Source organism: Mauremys reevesii, linkage group 8 (genome assembly GCF_016161935.1).
Source record: "Mauremys reevesii isolate NIE-2019 linkage group 8, ASM1616193v1, whole genome shotgun sequence".
NCBI classification, from domain to species: Eukaryota; Metazoa; Chordata; order Testudines; family Geoemydidae; genus Mauremys; species Mauremys reevesii.
The window spans coordinates 46,459,975-46,486,239 of record NC_052630.1 but is presented as its reverse complement, the minus strand read 5'-3'; the positions used below and the strand labels follow the sequence as shown (position 1 = coordinate 46,486,239).

The 26,265-nt window shown below is 43.4% G+C and overlaps 2 protein-coding genes and 1 long non-coding RNA gene across 13 annotated transcripts in view; 1 reads left to right on the top strand and 2 right to left on the bottom strand.

The window, feature by feature from the left end:
• Window positions 1-22,975, top strand: part of C8H1orf112 (chromosome 8 C1orf112 homolog) — a 34,324-nt gene extending 11,349 nt beyond the window's left edge. For 4 of the 7 annotated variants that reach the window (XM_039486446.1, XM_039486441.1, XM_039486444.1 and 1 more), the window contains 14 exons: window positions 4,191-4,339; window positions 5,378-5,507; window positions 6,662-6,848; window positions 8,339-8,421; window positions 9,779-9,830; window positions 10,604-10,693; window positions 13,077-13,262; window positions 14,592-14,714; window positions 18,014-18,109; window positions 18,842-18,955; window positions 19,400-19,504; window positions 19,893-19,973; window positions 20,894-21,013; window positions 22,036-22,975. In XM_039486446.1, the coding sequence (XP_039342380.1) occupies window positions 4,191-4,339; window positions 5,378-5,507; window positions 6,662-6,848; window positions 8,339-8,421; window positions 9,779-9,830; window positions 10,604-10,693; window positions 13,077-13,262; window positions 14,592-14,714; window positions 18,014-18,109; window positions 18,842-18,955; window positions 19,400-19,504; window positions 19,893-19,973; window positions 20,894-21,013; window positions 22,036-22,221 (1,702 nt within the window). In that variant the 3' untranslated portion in view covers window positions 22,222-22,975. The remainder of the gene's footprint in view (window positions 1-4,190; window positions 4,340-5,377; window positions 5,508-6,661; window positions 6,849-8,338; window positions 8,422-9,778; window positions 9,831-10,603; window positions 10,694-13,076; window positions 13,263-14,591; window positions 14,715-18,013; window positions 18,110-18,841; window positions 18,956-19,399; window positions 19,505-19,892; window positions 19,974-20,893; window positions 21,014-22,035) is intronic. The other 3 variants (XM_039486442.1, XM_039486445.1, XM_039486443.1) reach the window with 3 other exon arrangements.
• Window positions 419-4,232, bottom strand: LOC120371007. The gene is made up of 2 exons (XR_005584102.1): window positions 3,814-4,232; window positions 419-1,293 (listed from the first exon to the last, which is right to left on the bottom strand). It is a non-coding gene; the product is annotated as an uncharacterized LOC120371007 (long non-coding RNA).
• SCYL3 (SCY1 like pseudokinase 3) overlaps window positions 22,704-26,265 on the bottom strand; it is a 32,279-nt gene continuing 28,717 nt past the window's right edge. For all 5 annotated transcript variants that reach the window (XM_039486450.1, XM_039486452.1, XM_039486453.1 and 2 more), the window contains one exon: window positions 22,704-23,364. In XM_039486450.1, coding sequence (XP_039342384.1) covers window positions 23,302-23,364 — 63 coding nt within the window. In that variant the 3' untranslated portion in view covers window positions 22,704-23,301. The remainder of the gene's footprint in view (window positions 23,365-26,265) is intronic.

The following is a 26,265-nucleotide window of genomic DNA, read 5'->3' as shown; positions in this document are numbered from 1 at the left end:
CAAGACTTGCAAAAATAAGAGATCGCAGCAGTGACTCTCTGATTTGTTATATGTAGAATAGCTTTGGTGTATGGCGGTCAGAGAAATTTGTACTTCTTCATGGGAAACTTACTTTGGGTGCTTTAGTGTGATCTGTTTGTCTATGTAGCTACTAGGGGAGGGATAGCTCAGTGGTTTGAGTATTGGCCTGCTAAACCCACGGTTATGAGTTCAATCCTTAAGGGGGCAATTTAGGGAACTGGGGTAAAAATCTGTCTGGGGACTGGTCCTGCTTTGAGCAGGGGGTTGGAATAGATGATCTCCTGAGGTCCCTTCCAACCCTGATATTCTGTGATTTTAACCTGTCCTCCAAATGCCACCAGATAGGAATCAATGCCATTGTTACCAAACTCCTCATTCCGTTGCATTTTCTTCTACTAAATCTTATCAGTGGATCTACCTGGGTAGACCTTACTGTGCAGATGGAGCCCTTAACAACTGATTTTCTTGTGGTTACTCACTCCACAGGGCCTCTGCAATGAAATAACGAGGCAACATTTTATTTTTAAAAAAGTGCAAAAGAAATTTAATGCACTATTAAGGTTACATTAAACTCCACAAAGGCTAGGAAATAATTATTATCCCACAATAACCATAGTTCTGTTCTACTTGGTGTTGCACTGTGACAGAGTTTGTTATTACATAATCACTTAACAATGGAACCTGCTCTTTCTCCTTTTAATTGAAAGTATGTGTGTGGTGGGACAGTTAGTTTATTTTAGTTGCATTTGGGTGAAAACATAAACCACTTTTTATTCACCTCAGCAACAGTTATTTTGTAAAATAGTTCTTTCACTATGATCGAACATGGAAATATTCAGCCTGAGCAGATTTTTTAAATTTTTTAACAACTTTAATGAGGGATTGAAAATAGAATTTCACTAAAGAACGTTCAGGCCTTAGTATTATACTGTAATCTTGTAAAAAGGGAAGATGCCAGGCTGACTAATCCTTGCTGAAACACTCTTTGCTGCGGCTTTGCAGACAATACATAGTATCATGGACTTTAAATTGCTTGTCACTTTTCTCTGAGATAGGATACTTATTCAGTTTGCCCCAGCAATGAGGAAAATAGCATCATGTAGGTGTAATTGAGGGCACATTTTGATGTTGGACTTGGAATTTAAGCCCAGATCCTTCAGTGAGTTGGGTGCAGATGGACACTTGTGCACATTTCATTGCAAGATCATGTTCTTTGTTAATCATTGTTGTTGATGATGCGTTCTCTCTTCTGCATGGGCTGATTTGGCAGGGCTTACAGGAGTGAAAGTGTTAAAAACTGAGCAAATTTATTGAGTAAGAAGGTGCCATTTTTACATAGTCTCTTCGTAATCTGTTTCTATAATGCTCATCTGTATAGTATCTAAGGGCTTGTCTGCCTGGGGAAATTTACTGGTACAATTATACCGCTATAGTTATTAACCATGTTTAGTATGGTAGTGCCTAAGGGCCAGCCAAGAATTGGTCCCAATCGTGCTACACACTGTACAAACACCGAGTAGCAGACATTTCCCACCCAGAAGAGTTTACAAACTAATCCGAGCAGACAGACATGGGGTGGGGGAGTAAGAGTGTCCACGTGGGGAATTATACTGGTATAATTATGCTGGTAGATGGCCCTGTGTCGAATAGCCCTAAAGTCCTTCCTATACTTCCTACACCTTTATGCCATTCTAGTTTTGAAAAACATGTCTTTGCAACTCTTTCTTTGTATACATAAAAGTTTTAACCGAAACACAGAAAACTGCCACACCCACGCCAATTTCAGTGTGGAAATAAAATTTAACATCTACCATTATTAAAAAAAAATCACTCAGGGAGATGCCATTTAAACCTGTTCTTTCTGGAAGATGCAGAAATTCAAAACTTAAAAAAAACAAAATAAAACGCCACCCCAAAACACTTTAGGCCTACCTCTTAGGCAGGCCTACACTTAAAACGCTGCATTGGTGCAGCTGCAGCGCTTAAGTGAAGATGCTCTTACACTGACAGGACAGCTTCTCCCGTTGGTTCAGTTAATCCGCCTCCCCGAGAGGCAGTAGCTATGTTGATGGGAGAAGTTCTCCTGTCAACATAGTGCTGTCTGCATGGGGGGTTAGATCGGTATAACTGTTGCTCAGGGTGTAGATTTTTCGCACCCCTGAGAGACGTAGTTATCCCGATACAGGTCTGTAGCGTAGACCTGTTCTTAGACTAGTAGAGTGACCGAATGCACCTCTGCATTCACGCCCTACACGCTACTGTAATAATCTTTGTGCAAAAGATCATGGTGAAATGTGTGTAGCAACATAATATGTAAAGTAGTGAACATAAGCTGAAATTATGACTGAAATGTTTTTACCAGACAAATCTGGGAAGGAGGTAGCTTGTCCATTGTCTCTAAGGAACAGGTTAACACCTCTAGCCTGGTGTCATCAAAGTTGATTGGCAAATCACCCATCAAGTGGCCATTTGGCAGTGAATGGGAGGCAGGAACAGACTGATCTGTGGCCAGGTCTGCACTATGAATTTACATTGGTATAACTACATCACTCAGAGGTGTGAAAAATCCACACCCGGGAGCGATGCAGTTAGTTATACACCAGTGTAGACAGAGCCATGTCGATGGGAGAGTTTGTCCTGTCGACATAGATACCGCCTTTTGTGGAGGTGGATTAACTGTGCCGCCGGGAGAAGCTCTCCCGTTGGCGTAGTAGCGTCATCACCAAAGCGCTATAGTGGCTCAGCTGCACTGGTGCAGTGCTTTAAGTGTAGACCTGTTCCGCGTTTTAGCAAGCAACGACATGGAACCTTTTCACCACGAGATGCCATTTCTCTGTCCTCACAGTGGGAAGGAACTTTATCTAGGGGTAGCCCTCCGGAAAATGCATCTCAAAGGGTGACTGGACTATAAAGATGAGGGGCAAAAACACCCCAGGGATATCTTTCTTTCTCTCCCTGTCTCTCTCTTGCTCTCTCTTTCACCTAAGAAGACAAAGGAACCAGCCCTTTGACTTGGTGAGGGCATCGTGACCTGAGAATTTGGTCAGCCCTGATGCTGGGAACTTGGGATAAGGATTTTACCTTGAACCAAGACTAGTTTAGTTTTAGCTACTAGAAAGCATTTTATCTGTATTTCTCTTGTAACCATTTCTGACTTTAATACTTATACTTGTACTCACTTAAAATCTCTCTCTCTGTAGATAGATAAACTTTTTATTTTTTAACCAAACGTAATCCAGTGTTGTCTGTAAACTGAACTGTTTGGGTAACTCCAGTTAAAGTAGCAAACTGTTGGATAATATCTGAACTGCCCAGGAGAGGCTGGACAGTGCAGAACACACATTTTGGGGACAGTCCAGGACTGCGAGTGTGTTGGGGTCACTGCAAGTAGTAACCAGGTACTGCTGGAAGCCAGTATGTGGCTGGTGTTTGCTGACAAGCTGCTGGTGTCAGAGTTGCTGGACCAGGACTGCAGCTACACGCAGATACTCAGGAGGTGACCTGCCTGCTGTTTGTGAGTGGCCCAGGTTGGGAGCTACAGCAGCAAAGCATTGTGAGGCACCCACATTTGCAGGGCAGGTGGTGACAGAACTCCCCACTGGTCTGGACTGCACCCCAGAATGTGACAAGTAGGTTTTCATTTGATGCCGTCTCCCTCTCTGCTGCTTAATCTCATTCTGTTTTCTTTTTTTCTTTTTGTCTCAATCTCTTTTTAATATTTTGTTTTTCACTTTTTCCCCCTAAGTTTTCATTTCCTGCAAAGCAAAATGTTATTAACCTGTTATCACTAACCTGCAGGCCAGTATGTTGGTACTCTCATCATCTGGAACAAATTGAACCTACAAATGTTTCCCTTTGAAGTTTTCCGCTTGTGCACCTATTGAGTAAATTCCTCTTTGTGTGCACTTTTACCACTTTTCAGCAGAAGCAGATTGGAGAGTTTTTCTTACTGTGGTTAAATAAATATAGGCCTTCAGTAGTTGGTTTAAAGGCAGAATATAGACACATGCTCACCATTTTAAAAATATTGTTAGATATGAAAATTATGCTTCCCTTTGCTCGTATCGATAGATCTGTTACTCCACAATAATAGTAACTCACATTTTTGTTTCTTCATTCTTCTTTGAAATGCAGTGCTAATGAGTAGCTCTGTATTTTTTTCCCCCAAGCAAATTTCCTCCTAGTCTGTATGCTCCGGTGATTTCAGAGGCCCATCGAGATGAAATAGCCAGGGTTTTTCTGGTGGCACTGGACCCTCTCATTCAGCAGCTTCTTCCCTTCAGGCCTTTTGTGGAGCAGGTATTAAGTGAAAAATTAGGTAGGTTTAAAATATTACTGCCTTTGTTTAATAGTACAGTTGTGCCATCTCTCAGGAATAGAACAAGATGTCTTGACTTTTTGTGCTTCACTCGCTATACAACACTTCTGCATATGTCATAATGTTAGTATCTTATTTCTGTGGAGTAGTCTTAATAATGGATCCTAAGTAATACTTTGAGGTACTAAAGGATCTTCAGCCAATTACAGCATTAGGTGGGGTGAACAATGCACAGCTCATAAAACAACATAAAAGGTTCTTTAACTCTATGACTGTTATTCTGCCTGCACTGGGAAAATTGCATTAAAACACTGATTTATTATATTGAACAAATCCTATTTTTAGTTAAGATGCCCTTCTGACACAAAACTCGATGCAAATGTGGGCTGGCTGGAAATTTTCTGCCAAAACTGTTTTTTGATGGAAAAATTGGGTTTTTGACCCCTCTCCAAAAATGTCTTTTCTATGGAAATTTTTTTAATCAAAAAATTGCATGTTTTCAGGCAAACCCAAACTATTTCAACCAGAAAATAAAATATCTCTGAAATGCTGGCAGAGTGCATCCTGGGAGTTGTAGTTCAGGTTTCTCAAGCTCCTGTCCTACTCTGTGTGCTATACTGGGCTACCCCAGCTAGCCTTCATCTTCCCTGATGCACACTGAAGCTCTCATCAAGAGGGGAGAGTATGGTGCATCATGGGAAATGTAGTCTGACCACAGAGCCATAAAGGAGAATGGGAGCGTGAGGCACTACAGTAACATTTCTGAATCAAAATTCTTTGTTTTTTGGATAAAATGTTATGATTAGTTATTTTTTGCTGAAAACATGAAATTTTCTCTAGGACTCCACCTCCCCTCCATTTTCCAACCAGCTCCATCTCTGAGTGACTTTTGAGCTTCATTAGCAGCATCAATGTACTTTTCACTCAGTCTTCTATTGTTAATCACTCGCCCTAGCTTAGTTTTGGTTCCATCAAAAATGTGCCCTACAAATGCAAATGTACTTCACATTTAAAAAAAAATAAAAACATTCCCTGCAGATCTTTCTCCTGAGTTACATCTGCCGCAGTGTCATCTTCTGGTTGCCGTAATGGATAAGCTTCCCTCTCAGCCTGAGGATGTGCAGGCTCTCTGGACCACAGGAAGCCAGTTCTCAGAAGAGGTTCCCAGGTAATTTTTGCCTAGAGCAGTCAAGCTGCACAGGCAGACATGGGGGTTCAGCTGCAAGAGGGCCTTCAAGCTAGCAAATTAGTAGCATTAGCAGGCTCTGAGGGCGCACTGTCTGATCCGTGGGCAGATGTGCTGGTGGATGTGATGTAATTCCTCCAGGGTAGACAGTACAAAGCAGAGATGCACTGGTCAGTTGAGGGAAGGGATGGCCTTTGGGCTCATGCAAGGATAGAGGGTCCTCGGGTTGAATTTGTTTTTATCTCCAAAATTGGTCACCTTTCCCTCAAGTCAGCATGTTTGTTTATTTCCCTGTAGCAGGCATGCCATTTACCGAGCGCCCCCTTATGGCCAGAGGTACCTCAGCAGTGCCCTGACTCTGTGCTCCCCCTGGGTCCCTTTAGGAACTCCCCACAGTCTTTCTCAGGATGCCTCCACCCACCCACCAACTGGGGTTGTGTGAGTAGATGAAAGCAGTTCACAGTAATTCTCAGTGTCCCCAGAATAAAGTTAACTACAGCAACACAAAAGTTCATGCTCACTTCCTGCTCTTTTGCTTTATGCAGAGCTCTTATTCTACCCCAGACTGTTGTTCATGGAGTTGCCAATCCTGTCCTTCTGAGCAGGAGCTCAGTCTCCTGGCTCTGGCTTCCTTCTCCCTGTCAGCTCACTCTCTGTTCTGAGAGAGTGAAAGTCATATATATACTGTGCTCCTTTGGAGATCTTCCCCCGATCAGTTACGGGAGAGGGGAGAATGCCCAATCATATACTACAGGGCTTCTCATCCTGGCCCTTAAAGGGACAGTGACTGGATTTTTCCTAACCAACTACTAATTCCCCAGGATCGCTTCCTCTCTTCTTGCTACAAGGCCATTTCCAGGGCCTCTGTTTATTTCAATGTCCCTGGAACAGGATCTCCTGGCCCCCTCTAATTGTAAAGGACCAGTGTACCCTGTTACAGCCCCAAAAGCCTCTGCTAATCACCTGAGTTTATAAACAGAAAGTTAATCAGAGTTGTAAATCTGTTACTGTAAAAATATTGGTGTTATTGCCACAGCTGCCAACAGGAGACAAGAAGGAGTTCCCCTAGCTCAGATGTTTGTTCTTGGGGTGTGAGGTGTGGACAGCAGTAACCTCACTCTTTCATTGTTCTGCAGGCTCTCTTTGTTCTCAGCCCTTTTTCTCGGTTTCCAGCAGTGCTCTGGTGAGCTCTCTCTTCCTGTTTGTTTGCCGGGAGTGATGGATGATGGACAAGCTGAGGTTCCTGTCACCCTGTATCACCACCTCTGTGTCCACTTGTGTGCCTTCATTGCATCCACACCCCCATCACACTTTCCTCAGCTGGTAGGTTGGTTTTTGGTTTAGCCATGATCACCTTTTCAGCTGTTTCCTTCTGGTGGATTTTAACCTTTTCAAAAAGTGTCCCTTTCCTCACAAACCGAGCTCCAAAGGTGATGTGTCCAGGCATGAATTGGTTTCGCTTTACTTCAGAAGGCACGTACAAGGCAGGTAAGACTGCAGATGTTTTTGGTAAATGACATTTGCTGCACAACTGTATAAACATGGTTGGAGACCTCCGATGTATTAGGAACACGTTTGTAAAGCCACAGGAGCGCAAAAATCCAGCTTCTTTAAAAAAGCTGTTTAGTATTTTCTTTTAATACAAGTTCTGAAGATGGCCACCTCCCTGAGACTGAGAAATTCCAGCTGCAGATTTTATCTCCTAGAGGACAGGACATCACAACTACTGTAACATAGGCTGAAAGTCTCTCGGTTCTCCACCTCCAGTTTGGGGCCATTTACAATCCCATGAGCCAAGGGTATTAAGTTTGTCAGTGTTTTACTCATTCACAGTGCACGTAAATGAGGAAGTGTTATCTAGTGATCAGAGCAGTGGCCTGCTAGTCTACCACTGTATTTTAGTGATCCAGTTCAATCCTGTGCCATAAAAGGGAAATAAGTAGTTATCTACCTTTGCAGGCGGGTTCTGAGGCTTAAGTCATTAATGTTTTTATAGTGCTTTGAGATCTTATCAAATTCCCCTATGTTTGGGACAGTATATACAGGTAGACAGAATAAAGGACACTATATAAATGCAAAGTATGAATAAGTCCAGGAAGGCATAGCCTTGTGTGTGTATGTTTCTATAATACAAAAAAAATCTTTTCAGACAAAAAATTAGGACTGACGCCTGAATTCCTCAGAGTAAACTCCTGCTGAGGCAATCAGATGTTTTGCCTCCCTAAGTACTGAATAAGGATAGCATTTGGTCTTAAGTTAAGTTTAGATCTGCCCCCAAAAAAGGATAACATTTTCATGAAAAATTTGTCCCCCTTTTTGATCCAAAATTCTAGCAAAAAAATTAACCCTATTTTTTCATTAAACATTTTTGAAATTTGAAATTTTTCAACCAGCTGTAGTAAATTCTCACACATGGTCAATGTTAAAAATAAACCTAGTGTTGCTTGCTTGCCTTTATAACTGAACATGCAATATTAAAGCCAGTTTGCTCCTAGGCATTTTAACTGCACAAACTGACAAGACTAATTCTATATGCAGTGTGGTTGTAGCCATGTCAGTCCCAGGATATTAGAGAGACGAGGTGGGTGAGGTAATATCTTGTATTGGATCAACTTCTGTTGGTGAGAGAGACAAGCTTGACCTGAAGAAGAGCTCTGCATGGCTTGTCTCTCCCACCAACAGAAGTCAGTCCAATATAAGATATTACCTCATCCACCTTCTTAGTCTAATTATGTGTCACACTAGTAAGTGGATTAAAAGTAGAGAGTAGAACTGCAATCTGTTCATAAGTGCCTTCTCTATTCTTTCCTCAGGAGCATGCTCTGCTGGATGCAGTCATTGGTTCTAGTATGATCACCTCTCTACTGGCTATGGATTCATGGTGCTTCCTGGCCCGGTAAGATACCCAATTATTGTAGGGTGAGGAGCAATGCGCTGTATTGTTCAGGCTGCATAAACATTGGCTTCCTAACTGCATGGTTAGAATTGCTCATAATTCTCAGAAAGTTTAACTTGTAGAGCAGCCATGTTCCAGGGTTGGTCTCTGCTCAAAAATGTAGCTTATTTTGGAAAACAGGAGCAGAAATGGTTCAGCTGTTTTTCCAGCATGAGGGGAAAACATACTTTTATAAAAGATTTCTTGCCATTTTTTTTTCTAGCAGCTCTACAGTGGAGGACTGTGGGTAGCAAGTTTAAATGTGGCATGGAAATGGCCATCTCGAAGGAGAGAGAACCTTTAATGCTCCAGGAGGCTTTATTTTGACTTGGGCTGAAGGAAAGGGATGAGAAAGGCTTGAGGGAGGGCTCTTGCAATGCACCTCCTCAGCTGTGCAGCTGCTAAGTCTCTCAGGAGAAGGGCTTTCTGTTACAGTCCTTGTAAAGTGTGTGCTACAGGACATTCTGGTGGGATCTGGCCAAACTATTGAATTTCCATGTTGGACTAGCAAATTTTGGCAAGTCAACAGAGCTTTGAAATCCTATAACGTGCAGGTGTTCCTGTTTTTAGGGGTATTTTTTCTTTGAAAAACAACCCAGCCTTAGGAAATTCCATACCAAAAAATCTCTAGCTACAGGACGTTAATGTTGTGCAGCTGAGCACCCAAGTCACAATATGCCACTACTAAGGATGCACTTGCCACTTAAAACTTTGCCCCCTGGTGCACAGGTATTGTGCATTAGTGTTTAAAGACAAGATCACAGACCGTTTCTCAAATAATATATTAACATAACATTTTTCACCAACCTTAGATATATTTCACTAGTATCATGTAACTTTCATTCCCATATATTTACACTATAATAGTCCAGTGTATCTGTATCAACTTACAAATTTTATACAAGTTCTCTTCACTCTACAACACTTACTTTAATTTATTATTTATTTGATTAACATCAACAGTGTGCATTTATCATCCAGGTACTATGCACTTGTGTATACATGTCTTTTTTTTCTCTTCTTCTTGCATTGCAATCATGGTTAATGCTAAACTGGTGTATAGTGGTCCTATGTTTTGATCCGCAAAAGGTGGGTCATATTTCCTCCTTCCTCCTGCTAATGCACGTCCTCAATATTCCTTGATTCTCTGGCCACAGAATGGCTTTGGAATTTTCTCCTGGCAAATGAAATATACAGAGGCCCTTAGGAAGAACTATTTCTCTGGTTTGTGTGGCAGAGTGTGAACTACTCTCTCCAACCCAGCAGAACAGGGCAGCTGTGCTAATTGGTTTACTGACCTCTCTTTGTTGCATCCCAGGTATGGAACGGCTGAATTGTGTGCTCATCACGTCTTTGTGATAGCCCATTTGGTGAGTAGCGTGGCAGAGTCTGGTGTATGCATGTACATGTGTGTGTTTGGGCAGACAGGTTTTCTGCTTTTTTTGAACAGATCATGCAGGAGAGAGAGAGTAAGGAGACCTGAGTTCTAACTCCAGCTCTCCTGCAAACTTCATAAGTGACCTTGGACAATTTTCTCATCCTCTCTATGCTCCATCTTTGCTATCAGCAAAATGGGGAAAATCCCACCCTCCCGAGGGTTAATAATTAGCACTTGTAACACTATAAGTATATTTAGTGGTGGTGTAGGTAAACAATCTGAAGGAAGGGGTGAAAAATATACAGACACTGCAAAACTGATGCAAGAGCTGCTAATTTAGGAGTTGTTATAGTGATCCTATATGATAAATTAGAGGAATGGAGAGAGAAGAATTCAGTGAGATGCCCCAAGGATAAATAAGAGCAAAGTAGCATACATATGGAATAAAAATAGCACCGTGAAGTAGAAAACAGGAAACCAATAGATGGCCTGTAATGCAGGGAAAGACCTGACTGTAACGGTGATGAACTACTAGTGATCACTCATTGAGATGTTTTGGTTAAAAAGGGAAATGTAATCATCTTTGGTGTAAGAGGAGAATTTGTTGCTGCCTAAACAGAGGCCCAATATTAATTTATTAGGTCATTTTCCTGAGTCACAAAAGTCTTTTGAGTCTTTGAAAATGCCAACCTGTAGGATTCATGTGCTGGGAGCAGTGTATTTTTCTTAATTTGATTAGATCAATTCCCTGTTATCGTAATTCAGATAAAGACTTGCCCTGGAGAGTGTTACCAGCTCTCTGTCTTGGGGATCCTGCTGAGGCGTATGCTGTTCTTGATGGCTCCAGACCACCAGGCAAGTATAGCACCAATTTCTCCAGTCTTCTGCTAAGCCAGATAGAAATCCAATTGGCCTCCATTAAAACACAAGCCATCCATTTTCAGCTCACTAGAAACAGGAGAGTGGAGCAAACAGTGGTTTCTTGTCATCCTGATGTTGTGAGATGATAAAGCAGAGCAAAAGATAACATACCAATACAGAAAGGACACAGGAGGTTACCTTAATAATTATCTCGGCCCCTGTGCTGTCCCAGAAGTGCCTTCTCTTACCACTTTAGTTCTTCCTTATTATCGATCCAGCTTTGCTTTGCTAGGATCATCCGAGGAATGGAAAACGTGTCATACGAAAGGAGACTCAAAGAGTTTGGCTTGTTTAGCCCGAACCAAAAGAAGGCTGAGGGGAGATATGATTGCTCTTTATAAATATATCAGAAGGATAAATATCAGGGAGGGAGAGGAATTATTTAAGCTTAGTACCAATGTGGACACAAGACCAAATGGATATATACTGGACATTAGGAAGTTTAGACTTGAAATGAGACTGGGGTAGGCAACCTATGGCACGTGCGCAGAAGGCGGCACGCGAGCTGATTTTCAGTGGCACTCACACTGCCCGGGTCCTGGCCACTGGTCCGGGGGACTCTGCATTTTAATTTAGTTTTAAATGAAGCTTCTTAAACATTTTAAAAACTTTATTTACTTTACATACAACAATAGTTTAGTTATATATTATAGGCTTATAGAAAGAGACCTTCTAAAAATCTTTAAATGTATTACTGGCACACAAAACCTTAAATTAGAGTGATTAAATGAAGACTCAGCACACCACTTCCAAAAGGTTGCCAACCCCTGAATTAGACGAAGGTTTCTAACCATTAGAGGAGTGAAGTTCTGGAACAGCCTTCCAAGGGGAGTAGTGGGGTCAAAAGGCATATCTGGCTTCAAGACTAAGCTTGATAAGTTTATGGAGGGGATGGTATGATGGGATAGCCTAATTTTGGCAATTAATTGATCTTTATTAGCAGGTAAATATGCCCAATTGTCTGTGATGTGATGTTAGATGGGGTGGGATCTGAGTTACTACAGAGAATTCTTTCCTGGGTGCTGGCTGGTGAGTCTTGCCCACATGCTCAGCGTTTAACTGATCGCCATATTTGGGGTCGGGAAGGAATTTTTCTCCAAGGCAGATTGGCAGAGGCCCTGGAGGTTTTTCGCCTTCCTCTGCAGCGTGGGGCACGGGTCACTTGCTGGAGGATTCTCTGCACCTTGAGGTCTTTAAACCATGATTTGAGGACTTCAGTAACTCAGACACAGGTTAGGGGTTTGTTACAGGAGTGGGTGGGTGAGATTCTGTGGCCTGCATTGTGCAGGAGGTCAGACTAGATGATCATAATGGTACCTTCTGACCTTAAAGTCTGTGAGTTTGTTGTGCTATTTTCCCTGTGTTTTAGGCTGTTTCCCAGTTGAGAGATGGTGAGAGTTAACTCTGCTTATTCTAATAATGACTAGATCACTTTTGAGTCACAGTATAAAGGGAGACCATAGCTGTACGTATGTTTAAAGGCACAATAGGCATGTTGGTTGCAAATAAATGACAGTTAAATAGTAATAACAAAAAACAACAATGCTGAGGTAAATTAATAAATGGTACACAGGAAATCACTAGGGTAAAAAGGATACTCAGCTAAGTGGTTTAGTTGCTTGGGAATCGGCCTCTACATGCTTCATAAGAAAAGGCTGAATAGCAAAACATTTATGATTTTGTCAGTGTTTCATATTAGTATGCGCCTCTATGGTATGTCTGCACCAAGCTTTACAAAAGCAAGTGTCCAGTGTGGGAATTGTGGCATTTCCCTGCTGAGCTGCAAAAAACTAAAAAAGCAAAAGGGGATCAACCTTGGTTGCTGCAAACTTTTGGACTAGGAGTTGACCCTACGAACCCTGAGGCACTTTTAGAACTCTCGGTGAAGTCCATTGGTCTGCTCACATGGATAAAGTTACTCAGTGAGTAAATGTAAGCAGGAGTGGGCTCTTCAGTAGTAGGGAGATTGATTAGAGACAGGGAGCCCAAGATCAGGCTGCTTTCCATGGGGAATTGTTCCCCAAACTTCTGTGGCCAGATCTTCAGTTGTCATTACTCCAGTAACTTCAGTGGAGCAAAGCAGACTTATGCTTGCTGAGGATCTGGCCCCTGTTCCCTTTTGCTATCCCTGCATATGGTTGAGAGTACCATTTGCTGAATCACACTGCCTCCGTAGATCATGCTCACGCACCTCATGTGGGGCTCCTTTTCAACTGTCAAGAGTAGCACAAATCAAGGTACAGGTTGTTGGTTTTGCAACTCATCACTTCCAGGTTCTGTCCTGATCTCTTTAATTAACATTTACTTTGACTTGCAGGTGGAGTTTACCCAAAAGTTTCCTCCCAAAGAAGCAGAGAACCTGCCGCTGTGGCAGCATATTTCTCTCAAGGCCCTAACTCCTGATCTTAGGAAACAAGTGGCGCACCAGCTCTGTGCGGTGGGGCTCACACAATGCAGGCAGTGGCTGAGTGGCAGGTGCACTCTGGGAGAACTCCCACCTGTGGTAAGGGAAGGTGTGATTCTGTTCATTAAACCTAGAGCTCCTGAGTGATAAGGAGCCTATTGTTACTCTGGCCCTGCTTGTTTATCTTCCCCTATTGTGCAGCCTTACACTATGTTTAGATTGCAAGCTCTCTGGACTAGAGAGTATCATTTTATTATGGGCAGGTCTACACTACAAACTTGCATGGCACAGCTGCACCGATTCAGCTGCGCTGCTGTAACGCTTCTGGTGAAGACACTCTAACGCCGATGGGAGAGAGCTCTCCGGTTGGCTTACTAACTCCACCTCCCCAAGAGGCAGTAGCTATGTCGGTAGGAGGGGGCGAAGATTGGTGTAACTACGTCGCTCAAGGGTGTGGATTTTTCATACCCCTGAGTGACATAGTTATCGCGGAGTAAGTGTTAGTGTAGATCTGGCCTATGTATGTGTACAGGGTGTAGCACAGTGGGGCCCTGATCTAGGCCTCTAGGAGTCACTGCAGTACAATATTATGATGAGAGCTATCTTCTCCCCTCTCCTCCAGTAAGTGCATGCTAATAATTCTTAGTAGCAAAAATGTCAGATAACTCCTGTGTCCAAGGGAGAGCTAAGTTTCAACTTTTGACCAACTTTCCAGAGGGCTGATTACTGAACAGCTCTGGCAGCCACAATGGGAGCTACTGGCTATTTGCCATTTTTTGAAAGGCAGGTTGCTCATTTAGGTGACCAAATATGGAATTAGGAACCTAACTTTAGACTCCTATTTTTGAAAATCTTGTGGATCAGAAAGAGCCCATCTTTGGGCATATAGTGCCTCCCTTGCAACGTTGTGTTCACGTCTCGTGTGTCCACTAACGATAATTAGCAAAAGCTCCGCGGATCAATAATTATTTTAATTACTTTTTGATCTCTTGCCAAGCATACATACAGTGTTCTCGCTTAGACTTCTGGTGTGGTTTCGGCTAGAAGATTTCTTTTAAATGATAAGGTCTCTGCTGTTCTCGGAGGCTGGCATACCTGAAAGACAAGCACTGGTTTTCCTTGACAACCTAAGGAGAGTTGAGTGTGACTGGAGACCTCCACCTAAAAGGCCAGCAGTTCAGGGTTCTGCTTCCTATGTTTCTGTGGTGATTAATAAGTCCGCTAAACCCTCCCCTCCTTATTTGTGCAGAACTCCTACTGAAGGCAGTGGGAGTTTGCTCTGTGAAGGGTGGCATGAGTTGGCTTATAGCCTGGTGGACTAGCAGAACAACATTACTGACACATTGGGCCTCTTGTGAGGCTTTAGCAGCTGAATCCAGTAGGCCAGGTGTTTACCTTGCTCCTGACCCCTCTCTCCATCTTTGCTAGAACGTTGCTCTCTCTGTCTTGCTGACGGTGTGCAATTCTGCTGGCGACACTCTGGAGGCAGGACTACAGGCAGCAGTGTTGGGAGCTGCTAGTCAGCTGTGGGTACTCCTCAAGGGCAAGCAGGTGAGGGAACTCACTGTTCCAACAATGTAACACGTCGCTATCCTGAAGGGCTCATGATGTTCCACCATTTGCGTGTTACCAAGACATTTAACTGGAGTTGGAGCAGCTCCCTAAGGTGCAGTGCAGCTGAGTCCCTGAGCTTCAGACATCATGGTGTCTGAGCCATTGCCAGTGCTTTGGGGATTGAATTCTTTCCACAAGTACGTTTGCCCCCAGTGATATGTAGCTGGAACTGTACATGTAGTGATGAGTCATATATTACCCCACATCAGTTTTAGATGGACTGTTGTCTAAAATGAGTCTGGAAAGGGGATTGAGCCCCAGAAATGGGGAAAAAACAAATTCATAGAACCAGATGAACCAGCCAGTGGGGATAACTTCATGACCTTATTTTACTAAGAACAAACAAAGGTAATATAGGATTTCCTTCTGATGAGAATTGGATTAATTCTGGCTCTGTTTGGCACTGAACTGCCTGCAAAAGCACTATTCTGAGCTCAGGCGAGGGATGTGGTTGTGCAGAAAAGAATATAACCATCTTCTGTAGAAACAACATGTTTAACTCCTTGCACTGGTGATAAAAGAACATAGAGACGTTTGATAAAGTCAGAATTTCCTCTACAGTGTTTAAATCTAGTGATTACTGTTCTTTCTTCCAAGATCTAAATGTATAAGGCCAGATCCACAGCTGTTGTAAATCAGTGCAACTCCATTGACTTTATTTGAACTGTGGGAGGACTATGACTTCAGTGGAGTTATTCCAGTTGATACCAGCTGAGGGTCTGGCCCATGTTTTTTTAACCCATTACTAATGTGAATCATAGATCATAGAATATCTGACTTCCAATTTGTTGGAAGGGACCTGAGGAGGTCATCTAGTCCAACCCCCTGCTCAAAGCAGGACCAATTCCCAACTAAATCATTCCAACCAGGGCTTTGTCAAGCCTGACCTTAAAAACCTCTAAGGAAGGAGATCCCACCACCTCCCTAGGTAACCCATTCCAGTGCTTCACCACCCTCGTAGTGAAAAAGTTTTTCCTAATATCCAACCTAAACCTCCCCCACTGCAACTTGAGACCATTACTCTTTGTTCTGTCATCTGCTACCACTGAGAACAGTCTAGGTCCATCCTCTTTGGAACCCCCTTTCAGGACTCTGCACTTGTCCTTATTGAACCACATCAGGTTTCTTTTGGCCCAATCCTCTAATTTGTCTAGGTCCCTCTGTATCCTATCCCTACCCCCCAGCATATCTACCACTCCTCCCAGTTTGTCATCTGCAAACTTGCTGAGAGTGCAGTCCATGCCATCCTCCAGTTCATTAATGAAGATATTGAACAAAACTGGCCCCAGGACCGACTCTTGGGGCACTCCACTTGATACCGGCTGCCAACTAGACATGGAGCCATTGTTCACTACCCGTTGAGCCCAACTATCTAGCCAGCTTTCTATCCACCTTTTAGTCCATTCATCAAGCCCATACTTCTTTAACTTGCTGGCAAGAATACTGTGGGAGACCGTATCAAAAGCTTTACTAAAGTCAAGGAATAACTTGTCCACTGCTTTCCCCTCATCCACAGAGCCAGAATGAAACCCTTGCCATCTGGAGTAGCACACCAAAACCCAGGGCCTCCTATTGATCTGCAGCAGAAGGTTACCTAACCAACACTTCCCATGAACAGTGTATCTTGCTTTTGAAGGTGCAGTCAGGGGAGTCGTCATGGTTTGTGCTCAGATTTGGGGGGGGAGAATAACTATTTGCCAAATGGTTATGGAGAAAATAGGTTGAGACACATCTTACCTGTTTGGTTTCTGCCATAGATTTTTAATGAAAATATCACTAGTAGAGTATCCTGTAATATGCAACCATCCTAAACAATTCTTTTTTCCTTTTCTTTGATTATCATGAGCATAAGAGCTGCCATACTGGATCAGACCAATGATCCATCTCACCCAGTATCAGTCTTCTGACGGTGGTCAGTGCCAGATGTTTCAGAGGGAACGAACAGAACAGGGCAATTATCGAGTGATCCATCCTGTCATCCAGTTGTAGCTTCTGGCAGTTGGAGGTTTAGGGACACCTAGCACATTGGGTCCATCGATGGACCTATCCTGCAGGAACTTAGCTAATTCTTTTTTTAACCCAGTTATACTTTTACACTGGACTTGCCAGAGTTTATGCGTCTTTCTATTTTCCTCAGTAGGATTTGACTTCCAATTTTTAAAGAATGTTTTTTTGTCTCTAACTGCCTCTTTTACTCTGCTGTTTAGCAATGCTGGCATTTTTTTTTTTGGTTCTGTCTACTGTTTTTTAATATGGGGTATACATTTAGTTTGACCCTCTATTACGATGTTTTTAAATAGTCTCTATACAGTTTGCAGCCATTTCACCCTTGTGACTCTTCCTTTTAATTTTAATTTAACTAGCTTTGTCATTTTTGTATCGCTCTCCATTTTGAAGTTAAATGCTACTGAGGCGAGTTTCATTGGTATCTTCCATCTTACAAAGATGATAAATTTAATTACATTACGGTCACTATTACTGAGCGGTTCAGCTATATTCACCTCTTGGACCAGATCCTGTGCTCCACTTAGGACTAAATCAAGAATTGTCTCTCTTCTTGCGGGTTCCAGGACTAGCTGCTCCATGAAGCAGTCATTGTTGGTGTCTAGAAATTTGATCTCTGCATCTTGTCCTGAGGTGACATGCACCCAGTCAGCATGAGCATAGTTAAAATCCTCCATTATTATTACATTTTCTGCCTTTGAGCCTAATTGTCCTGAACATTTCACAGTCACTATCACCGTCCTGGTCAGGTGGTTGATAGTACTTTCCTACTGCTAGACTCTTCTTGTTCAAGCATGGAATTTCTATCCATAGAGATTGTATGGTACAATTTGAGTAATTTAAGACTTTTACTTCATTTGACTCTGTGCTTTTTTTCAATATAATGTCACTCCCCCACCAGCACGACCTACTCTGTCATTCCTATGTATTTTGTACCCTGGTATTACCAAGTCCCATTGATGTTCCTCATTCCACTGAGGTTCTACAAAATCTAATGTATCAATATCCTCACTTAACACCAGGCACTCTAGTTCGCCCCCCTTAGTATTTAGACTTCTAGGCTTCCTCACTGCATCTCTTGGGAATTGTATCTGTGATTGTACTGTATTTGTCTGAAGTTAAATGCTTTGGGCACAATATTTGCAATCTCATGCGTTTTATAAACCAGTTAAATTGCCTTGTAAACAGAAGTGCTATGATGCTAAATAATATGCTCTTCTGATTTGGTGCAGGTCTCAAGTCAGCCATGCCTCCAGCAGACACTTTGCTTGCTCCTTCCACTGCTGGAATTTTTCATCCAAACATTAGAGCCTCAACTGATAGCTCAGGTAAAAAACATCTTTTTGGGCAATCTACGTCATGCATGCTGGATCTTTGTTATTAAATGAGATCACCTCTAATGAGTTGTTTCATGGTCTGATTTCTACCACTTAGCAAGAATGAAGAGTTCTTAATTTTATTTTGATTCCTTCCTACACTGTTTTGATGGCTTTGCTATGGTGTTTGCTACACATTGGTTCACATCAGTTTCTCCTCCCTTGGTTTTCACACCTCAACTGCTAGAACAGGGCCTCATCCTCCCTGATTGAACTAACCTCAATATCTCTAGCTTGCTTCTTGCTTGCATATATATACCTGCCCTTGGAAATTTCCACTACTTGCATCCGACGAAGTGGGTATTCACCCACGAAAGCTCATGCTGCAAAACGTCTGTTAGTCTATAAGGTGCCACAGGATTCTTTGCTGCTATCGCTTTTGGGACTCTGTCATTTTTTTCGCTGGGTTTAGGGCAGTGATGGCGTATGATGTATGTTTCTCTTTCAAATGCATTTTGGGTTTTTATGTAAGGATTCCATTTTTTGGCGGGGGGGGGCTAACATTTTGAAAAGCTCTGGGATACTTGCTTTTGTTCCATTGATGCATCTATTGTCCTGATCTTACTCTCTCTAGATTTGAGTGAACTCAGACTTGATGGTCATTGCAATCGCCAGTTGAACAGAGTTTTTTGTCTTATTTGTTTCTTATTTGATGGGGCTTCATCCAGATCTATTTTCCTGCAGGTGTTTGCAATGCAGGCTTCCCTCCTTGAGTTGGATCCCCCAGATCATGTTCGCTTGGCAGCACTGGATCTGCTCTCTTCTATGGGGAAACTGTTTATGCCACAAGAAATCCAGGTAAATGCACTGGAGGCAACATTTTGTCCTGAGCCATTTGTATATATTAATGGGTTGTGTTCATGGAATATGTAGTACAGTGCCACTGGACAGTGGTTCTTGGAGACATTTATTTTCAAACCAGGCCATAATACTTCTATGGCAGTTTCATATTCCAGTGAGACTGTTTCTGTTACTCCCGTTGCCTGTAGGATGCTGGGTGCATTCATTTGTATATTGTTTTCCAGGAACTGGATAGAAGGGCTGATGTCTGAGCTCCAGATAGGAAGGAATGGGTTTTGTGTACATGTTCTCTCTTTTTTGCCAGCCAAGGCTGTTGCAGACTTTCTCGACCTGTAGACTCTAGGCTTCTGACTGGAATATTTCTTTAATGATGAATCAGGGGGGCAGGATATGCCCATTAGCTCACCACAAAAATCTGACTAGTGTGCGCTCCCCTTTCAGGGGCAAGTTATACCCAAGCTGTCATATCTCTTTGCCTCTCTTTTGGCTGACAAGACTTGGCTGATTTACCAACATGCACTGGAGGCATTCACTCAGTTTGCAGAGGTAAGACCGACACCACATATTAGCTCTGTTAATATTTCCTTGTATATTAGTTCCTCTAGCAGCTTAATTTTTGTTGCTCTTCTCTGAACTCCCTCCACTTTGTCAGTATCTATCCTGGAGCAAAGTGCTTGAAACTGACCTCACTAGTCCATATGCTATTGCACAAAAATAAAAGAATTGGCAAAAGGCAAGAGAAATACAGTGGCCCTAGGAAGCAGAAATGAAGGAAGAACAGATTTCCAGTATTGTTTTAAATACCCCCCCCCCATCCTCTTAATACAGAATATTTTCCAGATTGTTTTGTAGATGCTTAACGGTTCATCTTTATTATGGCTGCATTGAATGTTAATCCACTAACCAACTTTTTCTTGCTCAAAACCTTTGACAGGCAACAAGGCATGAAGATCTAGTTCCTCAGTGCCTTAATTCTGAAGAAATTAAAAACAAAGTTGTTTGCTTTCTGGCCAAGGTATCTTACTGAATTATTTTACTGTTGTCTTGCTTGATAGAAGAGGGGCTCTTGCCCACAGTAAACTGACACACAACTGCTCTGTAACTGGAATCTCATTGTTTTATTGAGCCTTTTCATGCCTGCTAAAGTTGGCTAGAATGAGGAACAGCGATGGCAAATGCTGTGCAAGTTTCCACCACAGACTTTCCCAGTGCGCCTCAACTCTGATTTGTTAACATCCCCTACTATTCCCTTCCTGAGTACAAGGCGACTCAATTGGCTGGTGCTTCGGGTAGGTGAAGAGGCATCCATTAGTGAGATGACAGATTGCAGCTCACTTGTGTTCAAAGCAGCTTTAGCTCCCATGTGTCATTGTTTTGTGTGTACCAATTAAAATGGGCACCTCAATGAAAATAAGTGATTACCAGAGTGCATCGATTTTCTTCACGCAGAAGCCTCCACAGAGAGTATTGAGAAAAAACTAATGGAAGAGTATTTTGTACTTCCTAGAAGAGGACTAGTAAATGCACTGAACTCATGACTATTAAAGGTGAAGAGTTGTCTCTGCTGTTAACAACCCGTGCCAGCTTTCCACTGGCCAGCAGCACTTCAGAGGGGACAGCACAGGAGTTTTTGCCCATTGTACCGCATAGGGGAGAGGCAGCAAAGCAACTGCTACCTGCAAATGTCAGACATGAAATGATGCTCCAGCAGAGCTGCTGTAGCCCACATCAGACTGAGCTGTTCTCCCAGCCTAGCACCACACGTTTGCTGGTTGCAGCCTTGCTGAAGAACTGCAGTTTAAAAAATAAAAAAACAGATTACGTTAGAGTATTTCCATTGCTGGTGTGTAGTATTCAAGGGGTGGAGTCATGGAGGCTGGAAATGCTGCTGTGTTTGGGTTTGCTTAGTTACCTCTCTTGTGGCTTTTCCCTCAGGCAAGGCAGGGAGAGGAGACAGCAGAAGCAAGGGCAGAACGAATGAAACAGGAAAAGGCCGTCTGCAGTGCGCACTTGCTTAAAATGAAAGTGGATGGAGAATGGGGCTCAGCATTGGAGGTAGGTGTCTCTTTGAAAGCAGCTGGATTAGGTTTGTATTAGTCCTTAGCTGTGCCCTCATCCATAGGGAATGGCGCTATCCTCCTCCCGGCACTTGCAGTGAAGAGGGCACACCCTCCTGAGCTGACAGGGAGTCTTGCTCTCACCCCCCTGCTGCACTTCAGTGCTGGGCTCTGTACTGCCCTTGCAACTGCCACAAACTCTTCTCTTTCTGGGCTGCCTCTGGTAGTCCTGTCCAACCCCTGGAATTGCTGCTAGCCCTCAGGTTCCAGGCATCAGACCAGTTTTGGAAAGGTTAAGGGGGCATTAATGTGATTTTTCAATTTCTTGACAATACAAGGCTGTCAGTGGCAGGGATGAGAAACAAACCCATCTTAAGCTGGGAAGAGCACTCCCTAATGCCGAATACAGCGAGGCTCCCCCTAACTGGCTGAGCTCAGTGCAGCACATTCCATCCTGTAACAGTTGTAGTAAGGGGTTAGCAGCTCTCCTGTAATCAAAGCAGCCAGTACAATACTTCAGGCACATTCAAGACTAGTTCTTTTGTTCCTAGCTGATTAACACCTGTTAGACTGGCATAAGCCAGGGCTATGTGATTTCATTTCTCTCCCTTCTCCCCAGTTGTTACGCGGGGGGAGGGTTCAGAAGTGCCCTATTGCCTTGTACTCACTCAGGGAGGAGCATTTAAAACGGGAACCTGTTGGCCCTCAGCCTTATGACACTGAAAGTAACTCTGTCCAAAACTCAGAAGCCCCCATGCCTGTGTTAATTGGGATACTACACTTTATATTGAACCAGTAAGTGAGACATAAAACTTGGTTAGGAGAAATTCTCACAGCTTTAAGCACTGGCTTTAAACAGAGAGGTAGGAACCTCAGAGATGAAACATCCCAGCTGAAGGGGTTTGTGTGTGTGACTACATGGCCTGGTTATTTTTCATCTAAGAGGTTGAGGATGTGGCCTGTATCAGTGGGATTGTAAGTAAATAGTAGAGGTTTAACAGCTCACATTTTAATCTGCAGCCCTTAGCAAAGAGAGCGTGTCACTCACCCTGTGAGGACCAGTACAAGTCTGCTATAGAGGCTGCAGAGCGTGCGCTGGAAGCTGTGAAACTGCTGCTGCAGAAAGGCCCATCTCCTGCTTGGCTTGCAGTGAAATTAGAGGCTCTACAGACAGCCGTAGCCATCTTAAGAAACACTGTACGGTAAGGTGTTAGGCACTGGCTTAACACTAGGGGAGATCACAGCTGGAAAATGAACAAACTGAAAATAAGGGGAGTTACCAGTGATACCCTTCTACAAAACACCCTGATTTTGATTCAGCCACTGTAAATACGGTTTTGTTTAATGTACCTGAATGTGTTTATTTTGGAAGACAGGCCTTCTGCCTTAAAAGTTAAATTAACCTTTCCAAGTGATTCCATGCTGTGTAACGGAGCTGATTTCATGTGCGGCTCTAACTTGGACCAGGGAAAGCTTAACAAAATTGTGTAGTAAGGTATTTGAATCTTTTGTAAGAGAAAATGGACCATAATTGTTCCTGTTACAGCTACAGAGACGGACACTTTTGTATTAAATTGATAACAATGAATGTGTGAATCATTTGAGTCTTTTAAAAAGCAAGGCTCCATTCTCTCATGGAGAAGACAGGCACCTGAGCTGCCCTGTTCCACTCAGACACTGTACTGATCTTTTGAAAATAATCTTTATTGGTCAGGTTAAAGAGCACAGTGAATTTAGAGCTATGATACACTTTGTGTTACCTTGTAATGGTCTCCTAGCACACTGCACCCACCCAGCCATTCATTCTGGTAGACCACCAATAAATAGGTCATCTAAGTAAACTGTACAGTCTAAAAATCATTGCAGTTTGCATCTAAAAAGTTAAGGAGCCCCTCCACTGTGGCTTATTTTTCTAATAAAAAGAAATGGCACAAACATTAATAAAATTTATCTGAACTAATGCAATTTTCATTTATTTTCAAGAGTTTTCCAGAGCAGTGATGATTCCTGAAACAAAAGTATAAATCACGCTTTCAGCTCCAACACACAAACCATTCAAGCTGTTCCAATTTCCCCTAGCCAGGGCTATGCACCTCACTTGTACATATGGCTTCAGCACAGGCTGGAAAAGGAGCATCCTGGTACAGGAAGATAGGCTGCATTGGGCTCTCGCCGACTGCAGGGGTGAGCGCCTGCCTTCCTGGTAAAATAGTGTTGGTGAGGTAATAATCTACCACATCCTGGAAGCAATAGGCCATAGACTGCTCTTGTTTTTTCCCCCATCCATCACCAGTTAGTATCATCTTCCCAGTTCACCTCTTCCTCTTCACCCCAGCCTGCAGTTTCAGCCTAGAATAATTACATAAACTGTGTCAGTAAGAACACACCAGATGACCATCATGCAGAGCTACACCCATCCATGTAAAATAGATACATTAACCCAACCCCTGAGAACTACGCCAGACATCAATGGGGCCCCCTGCTTCTGGGGGATTCCTGTTTGGTTCACAGCTGGCTGAGCCTTGTTGGAGTTCTACCTCCCTGACCCAGGTTTTTGGTAATCCTTTGGCCTTTGAGTAAACCGCACAGCTGTCAGTTACTGGCTGGACCAGCAGCAAAATGAATGTGCTGTAATGCCATGCACCCCTTCTGTGAGGGCCTGGTAAGGGAGAGAGAGAGTCCTTGCCCCACGGCCACTAGTACTAGAAACCACCTCAGCAGACTCAACAAGAGCGTCAGGTTTGCTGGACTATCACCAGCTCTCACCCTAAACCCCAGGCAGTTCCAAATCCAGCATCCCCCCATTAAATCTTTATATACACATGGTATTCCATTCGAGAAGAGCCCACAGAAATAGTAGATGAAGCAGTAAGTAGCCTAAATAAAATATTACTGGGGCTGAAAATAAAAAGGGGTGACCAGACCTGTCTATACTTTGCCTATGCTGAGCACCCACAGGTACTTGTAGTGACAATTTCTTCTGAGCAGAGCTCAGCTGTCCCACTTCGAATAATTTACTCCCTGTGGTACCAGAAAATAAGCAAATGTGTGCTATTTTTAGAAACAAGCCATCTCTTCCTCCCAGAACAGTTCAAACAAAGCACTTAAAACATTGCATTAAGGAGGAGCTGTTGGTAGGCAGTTAAAAATCAGCTGCTTTAAAATATCACTTTGGGTGAGGTTTCAATCCCCCCTGGAAAGCTCTGGTAAAACAGCTTTGCAGAGAGGTTCTGTGCATCATTTCTAAGAACCTGAACTCTCCCACCCCAGAGGTAGGAACTTACATGCTACAGCCAAGCACTAGAGTTAGCACAGTGAGGCCTGGCTCATAAATACATCCCTTCCTGCAGTTTTGTGAGGAGCCACCATGGAGCTCTGCACTAAGATTAAAATAGCCCTCCCCATGAAGCCTGTTCTCCCTGTCCTAGTTAGGTCAGCTTTTACACTGTTTTCCCCACCCCCCCAGACTAAAATAAAATCCTTGTGCTGCAATCATTTGGGACTTACAGCGGTCCAGCCACTAACTGGCCTGAGACACAGGAGACCCAGCATCGACTCCCTGCGTGGGACCGGGCAAGTCACTAACCTCTATCTGATAACACTTCCCTACCTCCCCGGGGTGTTGTGCAGATAAATGCATTAGGTGCTTAGATATTATGGTCAGGGGGCCATATCAGTACATTAGATAGCAGTGGTTTCCAAAGGTGGTGTGCGTTAAGCTAGCACTGACCAATTATTTAACGCAGCTAGGAGAGTCAGGTGTTTTACAGTCAAACAATGGTTTAAAACCAATCTCTGTCCCTGCTGTGACTTGCAAATGGGAGTAAAGTAGGATGGCAGCAAGGTGGGGTAAGAGCAGCAGTCCCCCTGTTCTTAGCCATATCACACAGCAGAGGAACACATGCTATTAACACAGGAACTGTTATCTCTAAGGGAGGTGAGGGCCCCTCCCTTCCAAAGGGCTGAGGAGGAAGGTGTCTCTATACACCTCCCTCTCTCCATACCCTGCATGCTCTGGTGGCAAATAGGGGATGTTCCCTTTCCTGCTAGCACTGGCACTGGTTGTGCTTTGTCCTGCAAGGCAGCCTCTCAGTCCCCCTCAGCTCCGACAGCACCACCACTGGCTGTGACAGGTCACCCTGTTCCATTTCAGAGATGGGCTGTTTGGGGAGGGAGAACAGCCTTTCCTGCTTCTCCCCTTCTTAGGAGCACCCCAAGCCCAGGACTCAGTCAGATAAGCAGATTGTTCCACGTGCAGAGCCATAACCCTGTCCCTCACTGCTGCAGAACATAGCAGCAGTCCTTGGACCCTGTGACAATCCAGCAGAACTTCCAAGTCATGTGCCCAGTTCAATAAGCAGCCTAGGACTGTTTTGATCTGTCTGGTACATTCTACAGGCACGTGATGACAGAAAGCAGGATTACACACCACTCTACAACTCCCTACAGAGAATACGCAGGTTTCTAGCACCACTGGCTATTGTGAACAAACTCTTTCTTTCCTCTTTTCAGATCATACAAACCATTTAAAAGGAGTTCGTTTGCAAGCTGCATAGACCCCCTGCCCCTCCTATTTTATAGTAGGTTTATCTTTTAAAAGGGATTACAGAACTAATGAAAGAGTCCCAGAACCAAAACATCCCATTTAATGCCATGCAGTTCATGCTGCACCGCACAATGTGCCTCAGCTGTTGTAGCAGGACTGATATAGCTGAGAGTGGAATTTAGACTCCCAACTTCTTCAAATCTTTGGTCACTCCACTGAATCTACAAGGTCACACTTGTGTTGAAGGTACTTGTCTAGTAGAAGCTGGGCTAGGACAATCATATTTCACACAGGCCACTAAACAGCCCCTATCTGGATCTGAACTCAAGAACTAGAAGGAAAAGTTTATATCCCCTTCCTAGTCCTCAAGCCACTGTGCCTATTTGTTTTAAAGGCCACAGGTTTACCCAAACTGTACTAATCAGTTTCACATGCCTCTTATCACATCTGCAGCTACAAGAGCTGATCAAACTGACATAGTGCCTGATAAGATGCATCATTCAGCACCTCTACAGCAGTCAACTGATGTCCACCTGTTTCCCCACCTGCAAAGACTCCTTCCCCTCCCCCATGTTATCCACTGTCTAGATGAAGCTGCTGAGGCAGCATGTGCTGTGCCAGCACAGCAAAGATGACACCCAGCTGCTAAGGACTGAGGCATAGTGGCTGGTTTGTTCAGTACCTGCTTGCATTTTGCATCCCTT